Genomic DNA, 27677 nt, shown 5'->3' on the forward strand with positions numbered 1-27677 from the left:
TTTGAACCAGGGTCTCCTGCATTGCAGGCAGATTCTTGACCAACTGAGCTATCAGGGAAGCCAAAATTCTTTGGAAGACATGTGAATTATGAGACAGTTCTTGCCCTGAAGGCACTGGTTATCATAGTTATACTTGCATAAATTTATTTCTGGCTGGTGACATTCCCCCTTGGGTTCAGGGATGGGGGTTTATGAAGCTCTGAGGAGGTGTAGGTATAAGAATGTGAGTGCACTATTGGCAGGGGCCTGTGATAAAAAGGGAAGATTCTGAACTCAAAACTGAAGGATACGAGATTTCTGCCTCTGAGCTGAGTGTTGAGACTGTCACTTCACAACTTGGAAAGTTTGTTTCCCCTTCTTAAAAGGGAGACAGTAAACCCTCCTGCTTGGCATGTTATATGGATTTGCAGTCTGCGCAAGCACTTTATTAGCTATTTTACCAGCATATAATTCTAATTTGTAGTCATAACCATGTCTGAGCTGCTTTTCAGCTGTACCATGCAGTCAGCCTTCAGGTATGGCTTGATCTAGCTTGCCTTTCTCTCTGGCTCTAACCTTGTTTCTTGGTTTTTAGACTCCGACAAGTGAGAGTCACCCTCTGCGTCAGTTCCATTTCACCTCCTGGCCTGACCATGGTGTTCCTGACACCACTGATCTACTCATCAACTTCCGCTACCTTGTTCGTGACTACATGAAGCAGAGTCCTCCTGAGTCGCCAATACTGGTGCATTGCAGGTATGCATATGTGACAGATTTCAAATGTAATCATCAATATGGACATTTTTGAAAAAAGAAAAAAGTCCGAGAGGGGATGCAGTAGGTATTTATAAATTCAAGAAGGTTTGGATATGGGACAATGGATTTATTCCCTAAACCTTGAGACTTTAGAACAGGGATTGGCAAACGATAGCCGATGGGTCAGGTTTGGTTAGCTAACTGTATTTTAAAAAACATCATAACCTATTTTATTTCTTATTTATAATATTTCCCTTTGAGATATTTCAACCTTACAAAAATGCGGAAAATAATTTAACAAAGCTCAGCATGACACCATATATGTTTCTTTTTGTTAATAATACATTACAGGTATAATTAAAATCTCTACTTACTAGCCTCCTATCCCATTCTCTTTCTTACACATTTGGTCCAAAAGTTGATCTGTATTATTCCCTTGCATGCTTTTATATTTTATTGCATGTGTAGGTAACTCTATTGTTTTATATAGCTTTAAACCTTTACTAGATTTTATAATGTATAAGTCATTCTGCAGCCTGTTTTCTTTAGCATTTTGGTTTGCTGTTTAACAGTGTTGAGATACATAATTCTAGTTCATTTTATTTACTTAAAAATATCTTTTCCACATACAAAAACTGTCTGTACATGAATGTATACAACCTGATAAGTTTGGAGATGAGTATACCTCCATGAAGCCATCACCACAATCTATTTGGCTGCCTGTTTTCATCAATAAAGTTTTATTGGAACACAGCTGTGTCCCTTTGGTTGTATAGTGTCTGTGGTTACTTCCACGCTGCCATGGCAGGATGAGTCTGCAAAGCTGATGATGTTTTACTTTCTGGTCCTTAAGAGAAAACTTTGCCACCTCCTCCTGCAGAACAACAATCGATTAGCTTTGGAGCTAAAGGAATTGATTTTGGGACGGAAGACAGGAGGGACTTTGTTACCCTTTGAGAGTAACAGATTGAAATGGATGAAACGTGCCATCCTAGACACAGTGGCAACTTCGATGGGACTGAGATTAAAGACCTCTAACGGTGTTTTATTTGTGGCATCTGATTTGAAAGTAACTTTAGGACTTGGGTCCCAGTTCCAAGCTAGTACAGTCTGACTTGCTGAGGTTTTAATTAAGCCAATGGTTAATGGTCCTGGCCTTGACCCTCAAAGCCTGGTAGCTGGGGAGAGCAGGATATATGTACAAATAGGGAAGTGGGACTTTTATAGTAGAGGGGACCCATGCTAGGTGGTGCTAGTGGTTAAGAACCTGCCTTCCAACGCAGGAGATATAGGAGACTCAGGTTCGATCCCTGGGTCAGGAAGATTCCCTGGAGGAGGGCATGGCAAGCCACTCCAGTACTCTTGTCTGGAGAATCCCATGGACAGAGGAGCCTGGTGGGCTACAGTCCCTGGGATCACAGAGTCGGACATGACTGGAGTGACTTAGCACACTCAACCCGTGCTGACGTGCTCCTTTCCCCTGTTTTTCAGTGCCGGGGTGGGAAGGACGGGCACCTTCGTGGCCATCGACCGTCTTATCTATCAGATAGAGAACGAGAACACTGTGGACGTGTACGGCATCGTGTACGACCTTCGCATGCACAGGCCTTTAATGGTGCAGACAGAGGTGAGGCCAGCGTCTGTGTGTGACAGTTCTCCCTTCCTGTCTGTGTGTGTTTTTTTGTTGTTGTTAATTTTATTTATTTATTTAAATTGGAGTATAATTGCTTTACAGTGTAAGTTTCTGGTGTATGATAATGTGAACCAGCTCTATGTATTCCCTGAAATGTTCCAGATAAACAGCATGCTCAAGGCGTGTTCTCAACAAGGGAACTGGGAAATAGCCCTCAAAGCTGTCAGGGTGAAGGCATCCTGACCAGGATAGAGCGGAATATTAATCTAGTGTCAGGCCGTCACCCTGAACTAGTTTAGGACTCTGTGAAGAGATGCTGTGTTTCTGAGTCCAGCAGACAATGTTCTAGAGGCCTGGGTGCTTTGGGGTGAGCAGGTGGCTGGGGTGGGAAGAGTGGAGTCGCCTCCTGTGTTGGTTGGTAGAGAGATATTCTTTTTTCTGCTCTAATTATATGGAGTCATAGTTCTTCATCTTTTAGATTTTGGGTAACACAGAAATCTTACGCCTGCTTACAGATGTTCTCGTCCCTTTTTAAAATATTTTGAAAATTGCATAAATTTGTTCATATCAAAAACCTTAGTGCAGGATTATACAGAGGACATTTTTCCTCTTTTGCCTTTTCTTTTCCAATTCCATGCCCTAGAGGTAGTTAGTGTTTACAGTCTGCAGAGCTGCAGTCCTTCAGCCAGCTGACGTGAAGAGCTGACTCACTGGAAAAGACCCTGATGCTGGGGAAGATTGAAGGCGGGAGGAGAAGGGGACGACAGAGGATGAGATGGTTGGATGGTGTCACTGACTCAATGGACATGAGTTTGAGCAAGCTCTGGGAGATGGTGAAGGAGAGAGAAGCCTGGGGTGTGCAGTCCATGGGGGTGCAAAGTGTCAGCATTACTTAGCAACTGAGCAACAGCAACAATATATCTTTATAGGCTTCTTTATGTACTTCTGTTAAAAAAAAAAAAAACAAAAACGTGTACAGACATGGAGCGTATTTTATTTTTTTGAGAAGAATTTATAATTAGCTTTTTTTTTTTTTGCCTTTTAGTGACTTGGTTGTTTCATTTAGTATAATGTCCTCAAGTTCATTTATGTTTTAGGATATTGCAGATGTTCCTTCCTAGAGCATGTTTGAAAAATTGGAAACTATTTTATATATAATTGCTGTCCTATGATTTTTTTCCCCTCTTAAAGTTTGTAGATGTCTTTCAGCAAACACCTCTTCTTCTTTTCAATGGCTACCTGCAGATTTTGATGTGCTTGTCTGAAGGGTGGGAATCCTGATCATAACCCCAATCTCTACACACCCCCCACTGAAGGATAGGAGCCCCAAGCTCAGCCCTGACCAGCCACCTTTATTTCACCCCTTTTGCTGAGAATCACAGCTTACTCCTTATTCTTCATTCACATCCTCCGTAGCCAAGAAAACTGCTGGGCATTTTGCTGATTGAATATGCACGTGCCTTAGCTCCTCCACGTATTCTCTTTGCCCTTCCTTAAGATTCTGGTACTTCTTGAGGAGCCGAGCTGTGTGTGGGGTGCACCCCTCTGGTTGATACTCGTTAGTGACGAGAACCTTGCTACCTCTACTTTCAGAGTTCCCCATTATGTAATTACTCCTTGACCATGTGAACTTGGAGTGTTCGCTTGTGGTGAGTGGGGTTGGAGGGTGGAAATCTGAGAAAACCTTGGGTGCTAATCTTTGGTGCTTCTCTTTTTTTTTTCTTCTTTCTTTTTCTAACAGGACCAGTATGTTTTCCTCAATCAGTGTGTTTTGGATATTATCAGATCCCAGAAGGACTCAAAGGTGGATCTTATCTACCAGAACACAACTGCAATGACAATCTATGAGAACCTTTCACCCATAACCACGTTTGGAAAGACAAACGGTTACATTGCCTAATTCCAAAGGAAAACCTTTCTGGAGTTAACCAGACCATCACACCCACAGCAAAGGAAAATGCCCCGATGTTGACATGTTTTTATATGTCTAATATCCTAATTCTTTGTTCTGTTTTGTTAGAACTAATTTGAGAGTGTGAAGCTGCATGTGTAAAGCATGAGAAATGAGAGGCTGGGGCTATCAGGGGCTGTGGATGGCTGGCGAGCAAATCAACTACATTCCTGATTACCAATGGGATGAGTTCACTTTTTTTTTTTTTCTCTTGAGAATTACAGAATACCAGGAAAAGTGAGCTATGATTTTTTTTTTTCCTTTTACAAGACATTCTTTTTTAAAAAGACTATTTTATATGATTCACACGCTAAAGCCAGGATTGTGTTGGGTTGAATATATTTTAAGTATCAGAGGTCTATTTTTACCTACTGTATCTTGGAATCTAGCTGATGGAAAATACATAATTGTGGATGATTATCACATAGGGAGGGGTATGTGGTACCTCTTCCACCTGTGTTTTCTATTTGAACATGTGCCTTTTCTGAATTATGCTTCCACAGGCAAAACTCAGTAGATATCTCTATTTTTGTACTGAATCTCATAATTGGACTATGTGGAATATTTAAACAGTAGTTTAGTATTGGAGGTTCAGACTTCTCAGTAACATTCCTATTCTCATTTGATTAGAGAAGATCTCGCCTCCACCCCACACTTCCCCATCTCCTGTTTTGTGCTCTGTTCTTTCATTCCTTTTCCCTCCTATTTTTCCCCAAAGACATTTCTGATGACCACACTTTCTGCTCACTGGTTGAGCAAGAGTGGAAACTAAATTATCATCTTGAAAATTTTGGGGGTGGGAGTCGGGTGAGCAGAGGAACCAACCCTTCAGTGACACAATAATCTTTTATTGTCCCTGTTTTATCTTTTTTTCTTTCTCATTTCTGTGTTTGGTAAGAAGGATTATTTAAAGGTGCAATATGTGACTTAGTGATTCATGATGCTCTAGGTTTTTAGTAACATTTTACTCAGGTTGGCATTTTATGTGTCTCTGTGTGTCCGTGTATGTGTGTGTGTGTGTGTGTTTCTAAAAGTGTGGCAGTCTGTGAACACTTCCGTGTGAAAACGGTGTCAGATGAATCCCTTCTTAAAGTCTACTGGCTTTGGTCTGTACGTGCAGTGACGCATATCCATATCTACTGTATATATATATACTAAACTCTTAGAACAGTCATTCCTTGAAATTGAGGTGTACAAAGTTTGAATTTGTATCAAAGATGTAATTATTATTTTTAAAACCTCTTTTTCACTATACTGCTGCTGTAATTACTTTGATTTTTTTAAAAAAATGTAGATTAATTTTTTGTTTATTGTTATTTGGCTTTCAGGTGTGTATCCACTGAGAGTTTCCAAATCTATGTGGATTTATTTTATTGGTACATAATCTGTAAACTTCTCAAGGCATTAATTAACACGAAAGGATTTGTTTCTTTGTTTTGTTTTGTTTTATTTTATATTGTGGCTCAGGTTCTATTCTGAAGATGTATTAAGTTTCTCCTCCAATAAGCAATGAAGTGTTCGAGGTCTTATGAAGGATTGATCAAGTCCCGCAAGTCCTGTGGCTGTTTCCCACAGGGATAAATCCTGCTGTAAGTGTAGGCGATGTGTCCTGTTGGAAATGGGAGTGGGGTCTTCTCTGAGCGCCCCGGTCTCCCTGGGCCTGTGGGAGCCCGTCTCCTGACCCTGCGCCCCGGCTCGCTGGGCCTTTGAGCACTCATGGGGCGCTCCGGAGGGGGAACCACAGCGTACGGAGAACCCCTGGGTCAGTGCCGGGGTCGAGGGCCATACGTCTTTTGTCTCCCTTTCCCTTTGAGGTACTGAAAGGAAGAGAGGAGAGGTGATGATGGTGTTGTGTTTTGGGAGAACCTTACTTCCCAAGTGGAAATTGCACTTTTGGCTGTGTCCTTTGCTCTCTCTGTGGCGGAAAGCACTTCATTCCGTGTCGGGCGCTTCGAGGAGCGGGCGGGCTGGGCTGGGTCCTCTTTGGTCCTTATCAGGGAAGCCCTGCCATCCTGGGCTGCTGAGTGAAGCTGGGTTTGGGCGATGGCTTCCAAGTCTTTCACGCGGGTCTGCCCCTCGCGCCTGTCTTGGAGAGCTCCCTAACTTCTTCAGGGGTCCCGGTCCAGGCGGCAGTTCTGGGGTCCCACCCCTCCCCACTCCAGTTGCCAGGAAGCCATGCTGGTGGTGCCAAGGTACCGTCAGGCCCCACGTAGGCGTACACCCTGCGTGCGTCACTGCTGCTGTCCTGGGGAAGTCAGGGGGAAGGACTTGACTCCAGAAATTCCTTTAAAAGATGAAACCCACAATAATTAGAAACATATGGGTGTAAAAAATGCAAAGATCAGAAACCCTCCTCCCTTCCGCCTGGGATGAGCTTGGGAAATGGGCCATAGCCTGGTCAGCCTCACTCAGACGTCACCCCCAGTCCCGGGAGGAAGGCTTGCGGTGGCCAGGTCTGGCTTCCAAATGGGCAGGTCACACGAAGGTCATTCATGATGCTTCTCTGCATCCTGAAGAGGCCTGGCGAGGGGCCAGGGGGTAGGGGAGGGGGGTGGGGGTGGGTGGTGAGGGTATTTATAGCACAGTGATTGAAAAGGGAAGATTAATGTGTAAATATAGAGGACAGGCAGGCTGAGGGCTAGTCACAGGAGAGAGAGAGCGCTTTTGAGCTCCTGCCCCAAACCGTCACTCCTGGGATTAGGGTTAGGGTTCGTCCCAGGAGCAACGAGCTAAAACTGAGTCCAGTGGGGTCATGGGGAGGGCGTGATTGCCCCTGCTTAGCATTTGACAAGTGCAGAAGTACACCAGCCAGCGTGGGTTGAGCTGGTTTGGGGGATTTCGGCCTCTTTCTTCCAAGAGCAAGGACGTTTTTGTCTGCAAAGTTAAATCTAGTGATGGTTGGCAGCGGTGTGAAATGAGATGCAGGTTGCTTCCCTGTGGCCACGTGACAACCACCAGCTGGATTTGGGCACACTTGACCACTGGACGTGGGCATCGCAGAGTCGGAGGCTCCTGGGGCTTGGGCCCGACTATGCAGCTGATTCACGATTGCTTTTCATCTGGGGGTGAAAAAGCCTGGTTTCCTTTTGAAATGCTTGATTGCACTTGCTGAGCTAAACAAGCCTTGGTGACTGATGTTGATTTGCCTCCAAAGTTCAAGTTCTGAATTTGCAGACTCTGTGTAGCAGTCGAGTATTCAATATACTGTAGCTTTTTATCCCCTCGGGGGCACCTGTGAAGAAGATGTGTTGATGTGGACTCTAAACCTGTAATTTTCTTGTAACTATTTTGGAATGACGCATATTTCTAATGTTTGTTATACTTGTACAGAGTATTGCTGTTGGTTGCTTTTTTTCCCCCTCTTTGGTTTGTTTTTTAAGGAAAAACATGGCCTGAAAAAAATTTTTTTAAAAAGACTTATAAATACCAAATATAAAAAAATGTCAACACATCATGCCTCTGTTTGCTTGTCTTTCTGCCTCCTTACTTTACATCCACATCATATGGTTTACCGAGCAGTTTACTGGCCTCTGTTCAGCTGGGGGATCCTTAACAAAAGCATGTTTCCCTTGGGATTTTTCCACATTGTTTTGGTTTGCTAGGGGCTGCTGTAACAAAGTACAGCACGCTGAGGGGCTTAAACATTAAAAACGGACCATCTCCCAGTCCTGGAGGCTAGACGTCTGAGATTGAGGTGTCGGTAGGTTGGTTTCCTCTGAGGCCACTCTGGCTGGTGGATGACCATCTTGCCCCCATGTGTTCTAATCTCCTCTTCTTACAAGGACACCAGTCACTGGGGATCACAGCCCATGCTAATGACCTCACATGACCTGAGTTACCTCTGGAGACTCTTATCTCCAAATACAGTTGCATTGGGAGGCACTGGAGGTTAGGATTTTAGCATATAAACCTTGGGGGCACATAAGTCAGCCCAAAGGGCTTCCCTGGTGGCTCAGTGGTAAAGAATCCACCTGCAATGCAGGAGATGTGGGTTCAGTCCCTGGGTCGGGAAGATCCCCTGGAGGAGGAAATGGCTACCCACTCCAGTATTCTTGCCTGGGAAACCCCATGGACAGAGGAGTCTGGTGGGCTACAGTCCATGGGGTCACGAAAGAGTTGGACCACGACTGAGCGACTAAACAGCAGCAGGAACAACAAAAGTCAGCCCAGAACACACACGGAGGGCGATAAAGTGGGGCCTGGGGGGTGAGGGCACCTCCAAAGTGTGGTGGCATATGTTCCCAGAGGGTGGGAGGCAGGGGTCTGCAGGTGGACAGACACCCACTTGGGGGGACTCACATGCCTTAGGCAAGCCTCCAGGATCTTTAGAGGCTTTCTGGTTGATGGATTTGGGGAATCTCAAAATTTCCAGGGGACGGTAGCAGTTTGGGGGGTTTTTCTTTCATCTCACTCCCTTATGCCTTGATGCAAACTCTTAAGTGGACTGAGATGATTTTAAGATATCTCTTGCTCCTCTTTCCGGAAGTAAATCAAGCCATTCAACAGTGATGTACTGAGTACCTACTGTCCACCAGCAACTATACCTTGGTGGCTGAGGGTTCAACTGTGAACAAGATAGAAATCTCTGCCCTCGTGGAAAGTGAAAGTCACTCAGTCATGTCCGGACTCTTTGCAACCCCGCGGGTATACAGTCCATGGAATTCTCCAGGCCAGAATACTGGAGTGGGTAGCCATTCCCTTCTCCAAGGGATCTTCCCAACCCAGGGATCGAACCCAGGTCTCCAGCACTGCAAGCAGATTCTTTACCAGCAGAGTGAGAGGAGGTGGACAAACGTATGTAAACTAAATCCTTAGTATGTTAGAATCTAACAGATGATGAACATATGGAGAAAAATAGTGTATCACACCTGGATGCACCAGCTCATTTTCACTAAGGCAGTGCAGCCACAGTGTGTCAAGGAGAAAGTGTCGCTACAAGCTCATCACTCAACCCCGGCGTCAAGCCCGTCAGGAAGATAAAGGTGAACACCGCACAAGTCCTGCCTGGAAGAAGTGGACAGTCCAGACGGCCAGAGGCATGAGGGACGCAAATGCAAAATGAACCCGAAAAATACCAGAAGCGATTTAAAGGAGCAGGAGACAGGAATCCCAGGAGCGTGAGAGAGGGGATGGCAGGTGAGCTGAATCTTGAGCAGGATTTTAGGAGGAGGATACAAGGGGGAAGGCAGAGGGTGAATGTGCCCGCGTGGAGGCTGGTGAGATGTGAGCTTGCAGGGAGGGTGGGGCAAGGTGAGGTGAGGTGGTGGCTGATGGCCCTGGCAGGGAAGAACCCTGGGACTGTAAGCCTGGTTGACGGAAACGGCCTCACCTTTAAGATGCTGACCAGTCCTGTGTGTGTGTACATACATAAATAAGTTAACTTACTGAGACGTGGGCTTCCCTGGTGGCTCAGACGGTAAAGGATCTGCCTGCAGTGTGGGACTCCTGGGTTCGATCCCTGGGTCGAGAAGATCCCCTGGAGAAGGGAATGGCAACCCTTTCCAGTATTCTTGCCTGGAGAATACCATGGATGGAGGAGTCTGGCAGGCTTCAGCCCAGGTTGCAAAGGATCGGGCACGACTGAATGACTAACACACACACACACACACACACACACACACACACTCTACTTTGTCTTCACTATTTTCTTTGCGTGGAAAGCGCATGGTGGTCACAAAGGTGAGTAACCACAGTAAGATGGACGCAGGGGGCGCACCAGACTCTTGGCTGGTTAGTGGGAGTGAACGGTGTACTTTCCCACACAGAAGAGACCACGCTGGAGCGTGCTCAGCTGGAGCCTCCAGGTCTCATGAGGTCCTCCGTGGTCTTCGCCGTTGGGTCCTAGCAGGTCCTTCGTTTGCTTTGCTGATCGCACCCCCTCCGTCCTTGTCTCTCTCCCCACTTCCCTTTCTCTATTTCTCATCCTCCTCGCCTGCGCCAGCCATCTGGAGATAACAGCTAAATGCTGGCCTGCTTGCCAAGTCAAAACAACTCCTGAGAGTTCCAGCACATTCCTGAGTTGTTTGTTTGAAACACTGGGTGGAATCAGGTAGTTTTCCGGGCACGGATTCCTGTAGTGTGTCCAGGTCTGCCCGGAGCCTGTTGCTGTAATTACTTTTCTGATTAGGTAGAGAGCACAGGTCTGGAGCATATGACAATGTAATTGTTCCAGATGTGACTACTTGCCTCAGTGAGGATAGGAAATCTTTTGCTTTTAAAAAGAGGCTTCCAGACATATGGTGGTAAGAAGGACGTTGCAGGCCCAAAGTTCAGAGGCCTGAGCACAGAGTTCCCTGTGCTACATGGTAGATCCTTGTTGGTTATCCATTTTCAACGTAGCAGTGTGTACTCGTCAGGGGGACTTCCAAGTTGACTCAGCGGTAAGGAATCTGCCTGCCAGTTTATGAGACACAAGAGATGAGGGTTTGATCCCTGGGTCAGGACGATGCCCTGGAGGAGGAAATGGCAACCCACTCCAGTATTCTTGTCTGGAAAATCCCATGGACAGAGGAACCTGGTGGGCTATGTATGTATAGTCCATGGGGTTGCAAAGAGACATGACTGAGCACACACTCACACCCACCCACTCTCTCTCACACACACACACACACACAAACACACACTCACACAGGTCAATACCAAACTCCCTAGCTATCCCTCCTCTGAAATGCTTACTCTCTGGTAACCATCAATTTGTTGTCTTAAAAAAAAGATGGGAAGCACTAGGTGGCAGAGAGCTGAAGTTTGCCTGGGGAGTTTGGAGAGCAACATCTGTGGCTTGTTGAGTCCACAGCCTCAAGGGCCTGAGTCGACTTGGGCCCGGGTGGGCGTCTTCTCGTTAAATCCTAAGTGGTCTAGAGACTCAGTTTCTTCGGAGGGCATCGTCCTGCGTGTATTTTGAATCCATCCACATGTCTTGAATGGTCCCCTGACCATTACCGCTTCAACTGGGAAGCTTCCAGGGCCTACTTTCATGTCCCTGCAGGGGAACTTGAGGGTTAGTTCAGAAAGAAGGAAGACGGAGGAGTGTGGTGACGGGTGACGCTGTGATGTGCCGAGACAGTCAGCGTATTGTCTAGGACATCTGAAACACCAGGTAGGTGCAGCTGTTTTTTTAAATCAACTTAGATTTGTTTTGATCAAGTACTGTGGGCTGGCAATGGGCCCTTGGTATGTACCTTTGTGGGGGGAGATAAAAAGGCATGATCATTGCCCCTGTGGAATTTAAGGGCCTACAGAGAGGCAGGAAGTGAAGAAGCAATTGAACACGTACCTGTTGATCCCTTCCAGCTGGAATGAGAGAGCAAGCCCCGAGGGAGTGGGCGGGGGCAGCCTCGGACAAACTGCGGCAGGAGTGGGTTTGGCATTTGAAGAGCGGTGTGGTCTCTGGGGCCTTGTTGGTAAAGGAGCTAAGGCGCGATATGAAGCCAGAGCGGAAGTCAGGGCCCATCGAGTGGAGCTTCGTGAGCCGAGGTCCGGAGAGGCTACAAGCCCTGGGAGGCCATCAGAGTTTCCAGAGCAGAGTCCTGACACGCTGGTCTCTGCATGGAGCTCGGGCTGCCGGGAGCCCGGAAGCAGGGAAGTCTGTTAGAGCCTCTGGTGTAGCAATCTTTTGGAAACAGATGAATGTGTAGCCCGTGAGGCCTTCCCGTGAGGCTCAGACGGTAAAGAATCCACCTGCAGTGAGGGAGACGCGGGTTCGATCCCTGGGTTGGGAAGATCCCCTGGAGAAGGGAATGGCTGCCCACTCCAGGATTCTTGCCTGGAGAACTCCAGGGACGGAGGAGCCTGGCGGCCTACAGTCCACGTGGCTGCAGTAGAGTCGGTTATGACTTTCACTTTGACTTCACAGCCCTTGAAGAGGAACTAAATGTTCTTGGCTTTAAAGGCTAAACTGCTCTTATTTTGTCCGGTTTGGCTGCTTCTCTTCGGCGTTCTGTCACTTCTCTGATTAAATGCATCCTGTTTCTGGCTGTGTTGGGTCTTACTGCTGTGTGGAGGCTGTCTCTAGTTGCGGCGATCGGGGGCTGCTCTCCTGTGGTGGAGCGTGGGCCCTCGGGTGTAGGGGCTTCAGTGGTTGGAGCCCCCAGGCTCTATGGTTGTGGCGTACGGGTTTAGTTGCTCCATGGCGTGTGGGATCTTCCCAGACCAGGGATGGAACCCATATCCCCTGCCTTGGCAGGAGGATTCTTAACCACTGGACCACCGTGGAAGTCCCTAAGTTTATTCCTCGGCTAAAATTTTTCTGCAGACAAGAGGCAGGCAGAGGGCACGGTGGGGAGGGTGGGGGAGGTCTGTCCTGGGAAGGGCCCAGAGGGTCCAGCTTGCTTACAACAGGAAATAAAAATCAAGTGCTGAAGTGAGAAAAGCAGTTTATACAACCATAAGAAAATAATTCCAGGAAGCAGTTAGGTAAGCATATAAGAAGACAAGAAAGATAACGCCACAGGGAAGTAATGGTGTGGTTATAATTTTTAAAAAAATGTATTTATTTTTGGCTATGCTGGTCTTTGTTGCTCTGAGGACTCTTCTCTAGGTGCGGTGAGTGGGGCCTGCTCTCTAGCTGCAGGGGGCAGGCTTCTCATCTCAGCAGCCTCTCCTGGTGCAGAGCCCAGGCTCTAGGGCCAGGAGGCTCAGTGTTGCGGTTCCCGGGCTCTAGAGCACAGGCTCTGTAGGTGGGTCTTAGCTGCTCCGTGGCCTGTGGGATGTTCCCAGACCAGGGATCAAACCCATGTCCTCTGCATTGGCGGGAGGATTCTGTACCACTGAGCCTCCAGGGAAGCTCCCATTGGTGGGGGGCTATGAGTGGCTTTTATTTTTACTTTCCTAAAATTTATAATTTTCCCCACTGAGTATGGAGTTCTTGTTGAGACTACTTTAAAACTTTAGCATTTTTCTTCTTGACTTAGAAAAGTAAGCTGTAACATATTTCAAGATATACTTGTCCAAATTTACCAAGTTCTTCAAAATGAGTGTGAATCCAAGGCTTTTTTGAGTACCTCCAGTTGCAGGGAGTTTGTTAAAAAGTGAAAGTTAAATTTACGGTATTAGATTCTGAGCTGTTAAGCTGGAGAGAACGGGGCCCACCTTCTTGGTCCTGGTTGAGTGTGTGTCTGCCAGGGTGGAGGGCCTGGTGGGGACCTGGGGGGCAGGGGGAGGAGGCAGGGGCAAAAGGCAGGGGGAGAAGAGGATGAGCCCTGCTCCTCAAAGTTCTTACAGCTCTCCCACCCCATCTGGGGTTCCACAGCTCCCTTGCTGGGTGGTCCCTGGGCCCTCTGAAGAAAAACAGAAGAGCCTAGGCGTTACCCTATAAATGGTGTGTGTGCTCAGTCATTGTGTTCAACTCTGCCGCTCTGTCCACGCAACTGCTATTTTCTACAGGGGATCTTCCCGACGTAGGGATTTCCCAGCATCTGTAGACACAGCCTAACTTAACTTTCTTGCAGGCAGTTGAGGCCCGGCAGCTATTTCGCATATCGCCACTAGATGGCGCCAAAGGACTGAGCTGAGAAAGCAATTCAGGTTGTCAGATGGCAATGGAGGAAAACAGGTTTGCAAAAAATAAAGTCAGAGAGCTGGCTGGCTTTGAAGGGAGCACGGGTCATATTGTCCCCGAGGGTGTACAAGCAGCTACCACCTTGGTGGGAGGTAGGGGCGGAGGTGGAGGAGCTGGAGTCAGGGCCAGGAATTTCTGGTGCTCAGTAGCAGTCACCACTCTACTGGGAGCGTGGACAGGGCCCGAGGTGTAGGAGCAGAAACCCTGAGGATCAGGTCTGAGCTGGTTCATGGATCCCTTGCAGGCGAGTGCGCATTCCTCGGCCGTGGCACTTCTGTCGAGAACAGAACCAGGAGCAAGAGTGGCTGCAGTGGCCTCCCTGTGTGGGTGGGGTGCCTACTGGGGCAGTATTGAGAACCCAGTCAGAGCCGCAGACAGTTTTCAGTCTCTTTCTCTGCGCTCTTCCCAGGAATAAGCAAACATACGTGTACAATCTTCACAAGTGAAGTCTTGGTTACCTTTAGCCCTCCTGTATGTCTCTGGTTTTAGAACCAGCTAAGGGGACTCTTGGGTCTCTAGGAGTCGGACACGACTGAGCGATTTCACTTTCTCTTTTCACTTCCATGCATTGGAGAAGGAAATGGCAACCCACTCCAGTGTTCTTGCCTGGAGAATCCCAGGGACAGGGGAAGAGCAAAACCCAACTCCACATTGGATCTGTTTCTTTGACTTTAACCTTTGCTTTTCATTGCTTTTGTTATTATAATCGGTAACAGGAGGTTGTCTATAGCTGTGGCACCCCACTCCAGTACTCTCGCCTGGAGAATCCCATGGACGGAGGAGCCTGGTAGGCTGCAGTCCATGGGGTCGCTAAGAGTTGGACACGACTGAGCGACTTCACTTTCACTTTTCTCTTTCATGCATTGGAGAAGGAAATGGCAACCCACTCCAGTGTTCTTGCCTGGAGAATCCCAGGGATGGAGGAGCCTGGTTGGCTGCCGTCTATGGGGTCGCAGAGTTGGACACGACTGAAGTGACTTAGCAGCAGCAGCAGTTCAGTCGCTCAGTCGTGTCCGACTCTTTGTGACCCCATGGACTGCAGCACGCCAGGCCTCCCTGTCCATCACCAACTCCTGGAGTTTACCCAAACTCGTCCATTGAGTCAGTGATGCCATCCAACCATCTCCTCCTCTGTCGTCCCCTTCTCCTCCTGCCTTCAATCTTTCCCTGCATCAGAGTCTTTTCCAGTGAGTCAGTTCTTGGCATCAGGTGGCCAAAGTATTGGAGTTTCAGCTTCAGCATCAGTCCTTCCAGTGAATATTCAGGACTGATTTCCTTTAGGATGGACTGGTCTATAGCTGAAAGCATATGTAATGGCCTGCCTCCGGGAACCTGCCCCTCTGCCTGAATGTCAAACTAAAGTGCCTTTGTTCAACTCTCAGGGAGACCTTCTGACCCTGTCCACCTGCGAATGGCGGCAGGAAAGAGGAAATTAATATATTCCATTCCTGCACCACCCCATGCTGGCCAAGCCAAGAGATGTTTTCAAGATTTATTCCCTCTTTGGGCTTCCCAGGTGGCGCTAGTGGTAAAGAACCTGCCTGCCAATGGAGGAGATATAAAGAGTTGCAGGTTCAATCCCTGGGCCAGGAAGAGCCCCTGGAGAAGGAAATGGCAACCCACTCCAGTGTTCTTGCCTGGAGAATCCCTTGGATAGAGGAGCCTGGTGGGCTACAGTCCGTGGGGTGGCAAAGAGTTTTTTAGTGACTAAAGAGCAACAATGGCCTTTTCACTTCCTGCCCTTCTCCTCCCCTCTCTGTTCTATAAAAGAAACTGGCATCCAGACCCCAGAAGATGTCTATGGCACTAGCCTGCCATCAGATACCAGGCCTCAACACCTCCTCTCTTGATTACTGGCCTGTCCTGCAGCGAGCAGACTGAGCTTTGATTTGGAAACAGTCTTCCCAGTGTCAGACCCTGGGCCTGGGGTACCCAGTAGAAGTAGAAACAGACTTTATTTTCATGGGCTCCAAAGCCACTGTGGACAGTGGCTGCAAGCCATGAAATTCAAGACGCTTACTCCTTGGAAGGAAATCTGTGACAAATCTAGACCTTGTATTAAAAAACAGAGACATTACTTTGCCGACAAAGGTCCATAAGATCAAGCTATGGTCTTTCTAGGAGTCATGTACAGATGTGAGAGTTGGACCATAAAGAAGGCTGAGTGCTGAAGAATTGATGCTTTTGAATTGTGGGGCTGGAGAAGACTTTTGAGAGTCCCTTGGACTGCAAGGAGATCAAACAAGTCAATCCTAAAGGAAATCTACTCTGAGTATTCATTGGAAGAACTGATGCTGAGGCCGAAGCTCCAATGCTTTGGCCACGTGATGCAAAGAGCTAATTCACTGGAAAAGACCCTGATGCTGGGAAAGATTGAAGGTGGGAGGAGAAGGGGCAACCGAGGATGAGGTGGTTGGATGGCATCACCGACTTTGATGAGTCAGAGTTTGAGCAAACTCTGGGAAATTGTGAAGGACAGGGAAGCCTGGCGTGCTGCAGCTCAGGGGGTCTCAAAGAGTTGGAGACAACTTAGTGACTGAACAACAACAACTTCACTCCAGGAGGATCCACAAAACCACGATAGCCCCTCCTCTTCTGTGTGTGCTCCGCTAAGGCATGTTCTGAGCTGACCACTTCATCTCATCCCCAACTCATTATTGATCTCTCTTTACAGTCTTGTAATTATTGTTAATATTCCCTTGTGAAATCTGTGACAAGGTTAGTTGAAAACATCATTTCGGTAATCAAAGAAGAGATTTGGTGAAAGGAAGATACAGTTTAACTGTTTATTTTCTAGTATCTTTTGGTCTTTATCTTTCAATGATGACCAAAGATAGATTTCATCAATCTGTGGTTTGTCAAGGGACATAATTTAAAAACAAATAAAAGTTATTGATGATGATGATAAAAAAAGAAAAGGAACTCAGAAGTTGATATTCTGAGAAGAGATGGTATCCATCATTATGTGAGAGATAAAGGACTTCTGCTATTAAGGCAGAGGTGGCCTTGAGCCATTAGTTGGGTAAATAAATGATGTGATTTAATTTGTGAAGTGAAAAATGGTGAAATAGATTGAGTGGTGAGATTTCACCAGATGGTGAAATAGATCGAATGAGTTAGCTAAAAGAACTGGTTTTATAAGGAATAACCCCCAGATCTCAATGGTTTAATGCCTATGTCACAGTTTAATGTGGCTGGCACTATTCAAGGCTTCCCCAGCTTTAACCCCAGCTTGTCGAGGTCATCCAGGGGTCACCATCCAGCTGGCAGATGAGGAAGAGAACTCAGGAGTCCGTGTGAGGGAGGATTCTATGGTCCAGGTGTGTACGTGACATGTACCGCTTATGTCCACCTTCCACTGGTGGGGAACAGCATTTGGCTGGGTTCCCCGGAAGAAGAGAGCTGTGGGTCCTGCTGAGCATGTGCGTCCTGTGCCTCTGATGTCAGACCAGTGGATAAAATGTTCAGCATAGTGCCTGGCACCTTGCAGGGATTCCATGAATGGTGGTCTCCTCCTCCCTTCCAGAGCCACCTGTCTAGGGAAGAAGTAGATGGGAAAGAAATGGCTTCTGTTCTGCATTGGCATGGCAACCCAGCTGCTTCTAAAATGTATGATTCTGTGGACCTAACGGGGATACTGGGAGATGCTGTGTCCTGGTTGAGGTCTACAGTACGCTTACAGGTGTTGGGAGCTGTGAGCTCATTAGTGACTTGCACATTAGTGGGGATGTGTTCTTGAAGCTTCCAACCATGCCTGTAATTACTTACCTGAAGCTCCTGGGGATCTCAAGGAGGGAAAGAAACTTCTTCGTTCTGAAGAACCCCCAAGGGATGGCATTAATTTGCTCCTTCGCAAACTTTTCCTAACTCTTTGCCTCAGCTCCTGAGGGCATAATTAATTGCCTGAAGTTGTCATCATGCCAGAAAACCTGAGTGTGGCCTCCAGAAAGTGGAGGAGTAACTGATCACTGTAGTCACAGAACGGAAAACTAATTGGCTCTTTTTCTTCCCTTGATGATCCTTGTAGCAGCAGAGAACTTTTTCTATTAAATGCGAAGAGGCTAACATCTGAGTTGTGGAGTGTTAGTGGAAACTGCTGAGAATACATGGATTTGGTCAACAGTTTTCTTTTTTACATTTACATTGTTTTTTTTTTTTTTTTTTTCATTCGGACCCGGCCTCACCGAGGCGTTGAGAGGCGCAGAGACCGGACCGGACCGGGTCTGGCTACATCAGGCCAGGCGGGAAACTGATCTACATTTACATTGTATTACACACATGTTTTTTCAACTTTTAAAAAAGTTTCATAATACATTTTAGAGCTCTTTCAATATCAGTGTATGTAGATATGCTCACCTGTATTAGGCCTGGTTGCCATAGCAAAATATCAAATGGGGTGGCTTAAGCAACGGGAATGTAATTCTCGTAGTTCTGGAGACCAGCAGCCCAAGATCAAGCTGCTGGTGGATTTGGTTCCCTGGTAAGGACATGCTTCCTGGCTTGCAGAGTCTGCCTTCCGGCTGTGTCCTGACGTGGCAGAGAGAAATAGAGAGAGAGAGGGTTCTTCTGCTAATTCCATCATCAAGGTTCTACCCTCATTACCTCTTCTAACTCTAATTACTTCCCAAAGACTCCATCTCAAATGCCATCACAATAAGGGTTAGAACTTCAACACATGAATTTTTGGCAGACACAGTTAGTCCATGGGCTTCCCTCGTAGCTCAGATGGTAAAGAATCTGCCTGCAATGCAGAAGACCCAGGTTCGATTCCTGGGTTGGGAAGATCCCCTGGAGAAGGAAATGGCAACCCACTCCAGTATTCTTGCCTAGAGAATCCCATGGACAGAGGAGCCTGGTGGGCTACAGTCCATGGGGTCTCACAAGAGTCGGACATGATTTAGTGATGAAACCACCACCAGTTAGTCCATAGCATCGTTCTTTATTTTCTATTTTATTTTTAATTTCAGCTTTGTTGAGGGATTGACAAATGAAATCATGAGATAGTTAAAGTATATGTGGTAGTGATTTGATATATATATATATACACACACACACATACATTGTAAAAGGACTCCCCCATCTAGTGATGGCACATCCATCACTCTGCAAACTCACATATTTACCTTTTTTGGTGAGAATATTTAAGGTCTACTCTTTTAGTGAATTTCGATTATACAGTATGGTGTTGTCAACTTTAGTCCCCATGCTGGACGTTAAATCCTCTGACCTTATTCATCTTATAACTGAAAGTTTGTACCTTTCACCAACTTTCCCTATTTCCCCCGCCCTCCAGTGCCTAGAAACTACTTTTCTACTCTCTCTTTCTGAGTTTGACCTTTTATTTTAGATTCCACGTATTAACTTCTTTATTACTATATCACAATGTGCTTTTTCTCTTGTTACATTCTTTTTTTTAAAATCTGTGTATTTATTTGGCTGCAACAGGCCTTAGTTGCAGCATGTGGGGTCTTCACTGAATCGTGTGGAATCTTTCCTTGAAGCACATGGACTCTCTAGCTGTGGCTGAAATAGTGCAAGGGCTCAGTAGTCGCGGTGTGTGGGCTTAGTTGCTCGGTGGCATGTGGGATCTTACGTCTCTGACCAGGGATCGAACCTGAGTCCCTTGCTTCAGAAGGCAGATTCTTAACCACTGGGCCACCAGGGAAGTCCCTCTTACTACATTCTTTGACGAAAAGTCTATTTTTTTCTCATATAAGAGCAGCAACTCCTGCTCTGTTTTGGTTTCTATTTGCATGGAATGTCTTTCTTCATTACTTCACTTTCTGTCTATGCCTTAAAGTTGAAGGGGTTATAGGCAACATATAGTTGGATCTTATCTTTTTAACTCACTGAGATACTCTGTGTCTTTTGATTGGAGAATGTGTTCATTCACATTTAAAGTAACTGTTAATTGGCATGGACTTACTATTGCCATTTTAATTTAATTGTTTTCTAGCTGTTTTATAATTCCTTTGCTTCTTTCTTCCTCTTGGTCTCTTCCTTTGTGATTTGATGATTTTCTGTAGTGGTATGCCTAGATTCCTTTCTTTTTTTATCTTTTCGGAGAAGGCAATGGCGACCCACTCCAGTACTCTTGCCTGGAAAATCCCATGGGTGGAGGAGCCTGGTGGGCTGCAGTCCATGGGGTCGCAAAGAGTCGGACACGACTGAGCAACCTCACTTTCACTTTTCACTTTCATGCACTGGAGAAGGAAATGGCAACCCACTATGGCTTTTTGTTTGTGTTTACCTTGAGGCTTACATGAAACATATTTATAATAGTCTATTTTAAGCTGATGACAACTTAAGTTCAAATGCATACTAAAGCTCCACATTTTTACTACCCCAAACGTTTGTGTTTTTGATGTCACAATTTATGTCTTTTTACTATGTGTGTCTGTTAACAAACTATTGTAGTTATAGTTATTTTTATGCTTTTAACGTTTAGTCATAAACTAGAGCTATAAGTCATTTACTCACCACTGTTACAACACTGGAATATTTTGAATTCAACTATGTATTTAACTTTATCAGTGAGATTTATATTTTCATATGTTTTGCTGTTACTAATTAGAGTCCTTTCACTTTAGCTTGAACAATTTCCTTTAACACGTCTTATAGGACCAGTCTAATGGTGATCAATTCCTTCACCTCTTGCTTGTCTGGGAAACTCTTGCTCTTGCCTTCAGTTCTGGAGGACAGCTTTGCTGGGTAGAGTATGCTGGGCGGCACTTCCCACCCTTTGCACATTGTCTCCTGGACCACAAAGCTTCTGCTGAGAAACCTGTTGATAGTCTTATGGGGGTTCCCTTTTACATAAGAAGTTGGTTTTCTCTTATTGCTTTTAAAGATTCTCTCCTTGGCGTTAACTTTGCCTGTTGAATGGTAATATGTCTTGGTGTGAGGCTTTTTGCACTCATCTTACGTGTAACTTCCTGGGCTTCTTGGATCTGGATATCTGTTTCTTTCTCCAGGTCAGGGAAATTTCCAGCCATCATTTCTTTTTCATAAATTTAAAGATTGTTTATTTATTTATTGGCTATTCAGGACCTGGGTGTTCACTGGAAGGACTGATGTTGAAGCTGAAACTCCAATACTTTGGCCACCTGATGAGGAGAGCTAACTCATTTGAGGGTTCAGGATGGGGAACACATGTATACCTGTGGTGGATTCGTGTTGATATATGGCAAAACCAATACAATATTGTAAAGTTAAAAAATAAAATAAAATAAATTAAAAAAAAAAAAAGAAAAGACCCTGATGCTGGGAAAGATTGAGGGCAGGAGGAGAAGGGGATGACAGAGGATGAGATGGTTGGATGGCATCACCGACTCAGTGGACATGGGTTTGGGTGGACTCCGGGAGTTGGTGATGGACAGGGAGGCCTGGTGTGCTGTGGTTCATGGGATCGCAAAGAGTCGGACATGACTGAGTGAGTGAACTGAACTGAACTGAACAGGACCTCAATGGATTGGATGATATATTGTCATGGGGGAGGGAAATATTTCCCTACTAGTAGACTACTCAGTCTACTGAGTCAAATGCTAATCTTTTCCAGAAACATCTTCATGGGCACACACAGAAATAATGTTTAACCAGATATTTGGCATCATGTGGCTCAGTCAAGTTGACACATACAATTAATCATCATAGACATCTACTGAGACTGCGTATTATCTGAATCCAGACAGTGGCAGAGGAAAGAGTGTGGGGCATGTTCATGCGAGGCTTCCTGTGGTCAGGGCTGAAAGTGGTCCATGTCACTCCTCACCTTCCATTGGACGGATCTTATTTACGTTCACTCCTGACTACAGCAGTGGTCAGCAGTGTGAGATAGCTGTGTGCCTATGGGAGGGAAGAGCAGATCAGTGAGAGATATTTCCTATTGATTTGTGAGATATTATATAGCATGGGTAGCGATTTCTCATTCTCCTTTGCGGCTTTGGGCTCATCTTGGCTCATCTGAATCGCAGCCATCTCCTCCAGATGGCCTCTGTGTTAGGCTATTGGTCCCACAGCCCCTGTTGCAGGGTTATCTCCTCACTGAAGCCCCCAAAGAAGATCCCCCGACTTCCAGCCACCTTTCACCTCCTTCATGGGACTAGCAGGAACCCCTATATTTTCATACCACACAAAAGATCTATACACTAAAATTTTTATTTTGCTGTACTTTACGCTTATTCATGTACCAAAGATTTCCTAATTTCATTATTTAAAGTTTCAGTATGTTTTGATATTTGTGTATAATGTTTAACCACTAAAAATAAGGTTTGTGAAGGTGTGACTTTCAGAATAGATGACTAAGTAGCTCACAAAACCTATCTCCAAGAAGCAACAACAAAACTGGACAAAACTGTCAAAAAGAATGATTCAAAACCCCTGGATATTGACCAGAAGCATACAACAAACTGGGAAGTGCTTATTCAAGAAAACTTACCCAGCCTTGGAAAGAACAGCGGGAATCTTTGGGCATTTTATTTTGAGGCTGTCCCCATCCACTCACCTACTAGTTACATGGTGTAGACATTCTATTGGGGTGGAGCATCAGTCTGTAAGGACAGGGATCTATACTTCTAGACAGGGTTGACTATTTGGAGCAGAGTGAAGACAATTTCAGGTCCAGGGTCATTGTTGAAAGCGATAGTGATCTCAGTGACTAAAAATCAGAGACACTCAGCATTGTATCTCTCCTATGGTCTTGAGACTTTTTTGAGGCAAGCGACAGTTTGGCAGAGAAATGAAAAATATGACAGGAAGATCTGGGGAATTATATCTCTTCTCAGTTTTCTTTTTATTCATTACAGTAGAAAAACTCACTGAAGCAGTCCATGAAGGTCACTGCAGAGGACCTTCACTGCATAGTGAATCAGAGTGGAGAGTGGTTCTGAAGCACAAATAGAAGGGTTCGTGAGTCCACCATGAGGGCTCTCAGCATCTGCTCTCAACCTCATTTGGTCTATGGTTTATGTTCTCTACAAAGGAAATTAGTCATGGTTCTGTGGGATGCTGTCAGTTCAATCAGGATCTCATCTGAATCCTAAAATGTTAGCTATTACTGTGCTCTTGATATAAGGTAGGGGAAAAAAGGAAGGATAGCATACAACAATTGGAGAAGGAAATGGCAACCCACTCCAGTGTTCTTGCCTGGAGGATCCCATGGGCGGAGGAGCCTGGTGGGCTGCAGTTCATGGGGTTGCTCGAGTCGGACACGAGTGAGCGACTTCACTTTCACTTTTCACTTTCATGCATTGAAGAAGGAAATGGAAACCCACTCCAGTGTTCTTGCCTGGAGAATCCCAGGGATGGGGGAGCCTGGTGGGCTGCCGTCTATGGGGTCGCACAGAGTCGGACACGACTGAAGCGACCTAGCAGCAGCATACAACAATTACTACATGCGTACATACAACAATTAGCGTACAACAACGGTTATAGTTCCTGCTTCTGCAGCCAGTCAGTAGTCATCAACCGGCCCCTAGCCTGTACTGCCCTTAGACACAGGCGTGTGGGATCCCAACACCAGGTGCTATGCCCCAGGAGGTCAGCTTTTCAGAACACCTTTCTCGAAATTTTAAAAGTCTCCATTTAGTGCTCAAAGGATAGCGCTAAATGGAAAAGTATCTGGGATAAGGATACTTCCTTATCCCGCAGGAGATTTTTTAATCTCCTGAAAGATAAAGAAGCTCACTACTCAGAACTGTTCAAACTTCTTGGGTTTCAGTGATGAGAGATTGAAGGTGCTAGGCCGTCATGTAAAATTCACATGCTGTTTATTGCACTGCTGCTGCTGCTAAGTCACTTCAGGTGTGTCCGACTCTGTGCGACCCCGTAGACGGCAGCCCACCAGGCTCCCCCGTCCCTGGGATTCTCCAGGCAAGAACACTGAAGTGGGTTGCCATTTCCTTTTCCAATGCATGAAAGTGAAAAGTGAAAGTGAAGTCGCTCAGTCGTGTCCAACTCTTATCGACCCCATGGACTGCAGCCCACCAGGCTTCTCCGTCCATGGGATTTTCCAGGCAAGAGTACTGGAGTGGGGTGCCATAGCCTTCTCTGATTGCACTACTTCAAGATTTAAACTGTACATTTTGATCTGTTCTGGCTATTGTTTAAACAAGTTAGTAAACCTGCTCAGAAAGTAGAACTCTCTTCTCTTCAAGACATGCAAACTGAATTGAAATTATTTTAATATTTGTGTATATTTCCCCCTTTTACTGTAAACCTATGTCAATGGTTGAACTCCCTAGGCAACATCTCTCAGGTTGAGTTTGTGTGTAAACATTTATTGGAAAGTGCTCCCAGTATTAAGTTCTGTATAACAATGAAGAGGGCAGAATTGGGCAGAGGGGGATGTCAAACCATGATATAGGGACAAAAAGATCTGGGAGGGTCCCCCAAGAGCCTTAGAGCTGGGACGGCCCTTTGGAGTTGTCTCAAGTTGAGGCAGGAGGCCCAGGTCTTCTCACCATCCACTGACCATTCTTGCATGCAGTCTGCGGAGGACGAGGGTGTGATTCTGGTGCTGCCCTGGGGGATGGCAGTGTCTAGAGAGGAACGAGGACTCAGACATGAGCAGCCATCCCTCCAGGCAGCTGAGGGAATGAAGGGGCCTGTGGGTGGCTCACCACAGCATCCACTAAAACCCTTTCCTTGACCCAGATAGTCCAATGGCAAGCATGTTTTTAAACATTCTGAATCCAGTATCGCTTGTACTACAGCTTCTACAGAAACAATTCCTATTGATGAACTGTTTAAAGAAAGCTATGTGAGAGAAACTCCTTAACCTCAAATTAAATTCTTAAAACGAGAGTTGCCTAGGTGTCTGGAGTTGCCAAGTTAATGGTAAGAACAGTAAGTTTCACGAATGCAGTTCTTATCACAGAAACATTGGTTTCACCTGCAGTTCCATCTCATTTGATTCTCTGCATAACCCTGGGAAGTGGTTGGAACAGTAGCATCAATCCATTTAACAAATCAAGAAACATGCAAAGCAAAGGAGAGTGAAATCCACTTCAGCATTTGGTTTTGGTATCATCCCTTTATTAGAAAACCTGGACAGCGCATCAAAAAGCAGAGACATTCCTTTACCGACAAAGATCCATCTAGTGAAGGCTATGGTTTTTCTAGTAGTCATGTATGGATGCGAGAGTTGGACCATAAAGAAAGCTGAGGACCGAAGAATTGATGCTTTTGAACTGTGATGTTGGAGGAGACTCTTGAGAGTCCTTTGGACTGCAAGGAGATTCAACCAGTCCATCCTAAAGGAAATCGGTTCTGAATATTCATTGGAAGGACTGATGCTGAAGGTGAAACTCCAATACTTTGGCTACCTGATGGGAAGAACTGACTTATTGGAAAAGACCCTGATGCTGGGAAAGATTGAGGGCAGGAGGAGAAGGGGATGACAGAGGATGAGATGGTTGGATGGCATCACTGACTCAATGGACATGAGTCTGAGCAAGCTCTGGGAATTGGTGGTGGACAGGAAAGGCTGGTGTGCTGCAGTCCATGGGGTTGCAAAGAGTCGGACATGACTGAGTGACTGAACTGATATACCTGACATCAGTTCAGTTCAGTTCAATCACTCAGTCGTGTCTGACTCTTTGTGACCCCATGGACTGCAGCACACCAGGCTTCCCTGTCCATCACCAGCTCCCTGAGCTTGCTCAGACCTGAGGTACCTGACATGTCTTGTGACTTAGAGGCATTGCCCAGAGACAACAATACTATCTGCTATGAAACACACTATGTTTGGTGTCAGAATTCTCTGTACAAATGTTTAATCCACTCAGGGCTCCCAGTAGGGAATATCTCTCTCTCTTTTTTTTAATATAAATTTATTTATTTTAATTGGAGGCTAATTACTTTACAATATTGTATTGGTTTTGCCATACATCAACATGAATCCGCCACGGGTGTACATGAATATCTCTTATCAGATATTTGAATATCACTAAAGCTGAGCGACGAAGAATTGATGCTTTTGAGCTCTGGTGTTGGAGAAGACTCTTAAGAGTCCCTTGGACTGCAAGGAGCTCTAACCAGTCCATTCTGAAGGATGTCAGCCCTGGGATTTCTTTGGAAGGAATGATGCTGAAGCTGAAACTCCAGTACTTTGGCCACCTCATGCGAAGAGTTGACTCATTGAAGAAAACTCTGATGCTGGGAGGGATTGGGGGCAGGAGGAGAAGGGGACGACAGAGGATGAGATGGCTGGATGGCATCACTGACTCGGTGGACTTGAGTCTCAGTGAACTCCGGGAATTGGTGATGGACAGGGAGGCCTGGCGTGCTGCGATTCATGGGGTCGAAGAGTCAGACACGACTGAGTGACTGAAATGAACTGAACTGAACTGAACTGAAAGTCAAACCACTAGTGACTAGTAAGGTTGGTCCTCCAAAGTAGGTCTTTAGACTTCAAATCCAAGACTCTTTATATTGGATTAATATTAAATTGCTTATTTGTGTGATGAGATTAAGGGCTGATTACTGACTATTCTCAGCAACCATTTTTGGAAACTGGTACAACTGAGGCTGTTCCAGTACCATCGAACTTCCTATCAGGGTCTCTCCTATTTCTGCCCAACAACCTCTTGATCCAGTCTCTTCATGGCATTTTCCACCTCCATGTTTCTCAGGGTGTAGGTCAGAGGATTCGACTTGAATGTGATGATGGTGTAAAATACAGCCACTATCTTGTCTTCAGGGAAAGTGGTGGAAGGTCTCAGGTACATGAAGAGGCAGGAGACGAACAGCAAGATGACTGCAATGATACGGGAAGCACATGTGGACAGGGTCTTGTGCCTTCCCTCTGATGAGCAGGTCTTTAAAGAAAGCAAGATGACAGTGTAAGAACCGGCAAGAATGACAAAGGAGCTCAGTGAAATCACGCCACTGTTGGCCACCACAATGAGCCCTACCACATATGCGTCTGTGCAAGCCAGCTTCAGTAAAGGGTGGACATCACAGAAGTAGTGGTCGATCAGGTTGGGGCCACAGGAAGGCAGTTGTACAGTGAGCATGGTCTGGACCACAGTATGCACAAACCCTCCTAGCCAGCAGAACGCCAGCAAGATGGAGCAGAATTTCCAGTCCATGATGGTCAAATAGTGCAGAGGCTTACAGATGGCTGCAGACCTGTCATAGGCCATCACTGTGAGGATAAGGATTTCTGTGCAGCCAAACAGGTGGGAGAAAAAGAGCTGGAGCATACAGCCAACAAGAGACTCTTTTGTCCTTGACTTGAAAGTCAATAATCAGCTTGGGGGCTGTGACAGAGGAATAGCAGATGTCAACAAAGGATAGGAAGCTGAGGAAGAAGTACATAGGAGAGCTGAGATTTGGGTTCCTTAGAACAGTCATTATGAAAAAATTTCCTGTCATGAGGATTATGTAAAAGAGTAGGAACAAAATGAAGCATAGTTGCTGTACTTCCTTATTTTGGGAAAGACCCATGAGGATAAATTCAGTAACATTATTTCCCATGAAACCTGGAAGTTCATAAGAGAGAAATGCTTTGTGATTTACCTGTTGGAAAAAGGATAAAGGGCAATTAGATTGGGGCACATGATATAACAGTATTGCTTTTATTTTTTAGCAGTTATTCACGAAGTTCCTCCCTTAAAGGTTTTGGTTTCATTATACTTTGTTTCTTAAAATTACTTGAGACTAAGGGTGGGACGGAGGGAGCAAGAGGAGAGAAAAGAAAAGCTGATGGGTTTTAAATATATTTAGGCATGGAGTCTAGGTTCTCCACTTGGCAGTTGTCTGAATCATAGTTGCTTGAGAATTTAAATCATATCTTCTTT

At 45.8% G+C, this 27677-nt stretch overlaps 1 protein-coding gene and 1 pseudogene across 1 annotated transcript in view; one reads left to right on the top strand and one right to left on the bottom strand.

The window, feature by feature from the left end:
• Positions 1-7770, top strand: part of PTPRJ (protein tyrosine phosphatase receptor type J) — a 178964-nt gene extending 171194 nt beyond the window's left edge. Inside the window, exons 23-25 of the mRNA XM_070804250.1 lie at positions 575-735; positions 2227-2362; positions 4110-7770. Coding sequence (XP_070660351.1) covers positions 575-735; positions 2227-2362; positions 4110-4268 — 456 coding nt within the window. The 3' untranslated portion in view covers positions 4269-7770. The remainder of the gene's footprint in view (positions 1-574; positions 736-2226; positions 2363-4109) is intronic.
• An 18671-nt stretch (positions 7771-26441) lies between these two features.
• On the bottom strand, positions 26442-27354 carry LOC109569059 (olfactory receptor 4S2-like; annotated as a pseudogene).
• Positions 27355-27677: the final 323 nt, after the last annotated feature.

This window comes from Bos indicus, chromosome 15 (assembly GCF_029378745.1).
Source record: "Bos indicus isolate NIAB-ARS_2022 breed Sahiwal x Tharparkar chromosome 15, NIAB-ARS_B.indTharparkar_mat_pri_1.0, whole genome shotgun sequence".
In the NCBI taxonomy this organism is placed as follows: domain Eukaryota; kingdom Metazoa; phylum Chordata; class Mammalia; order Artiodactyla; family Bovidae; genus Bos; species Bos indicus.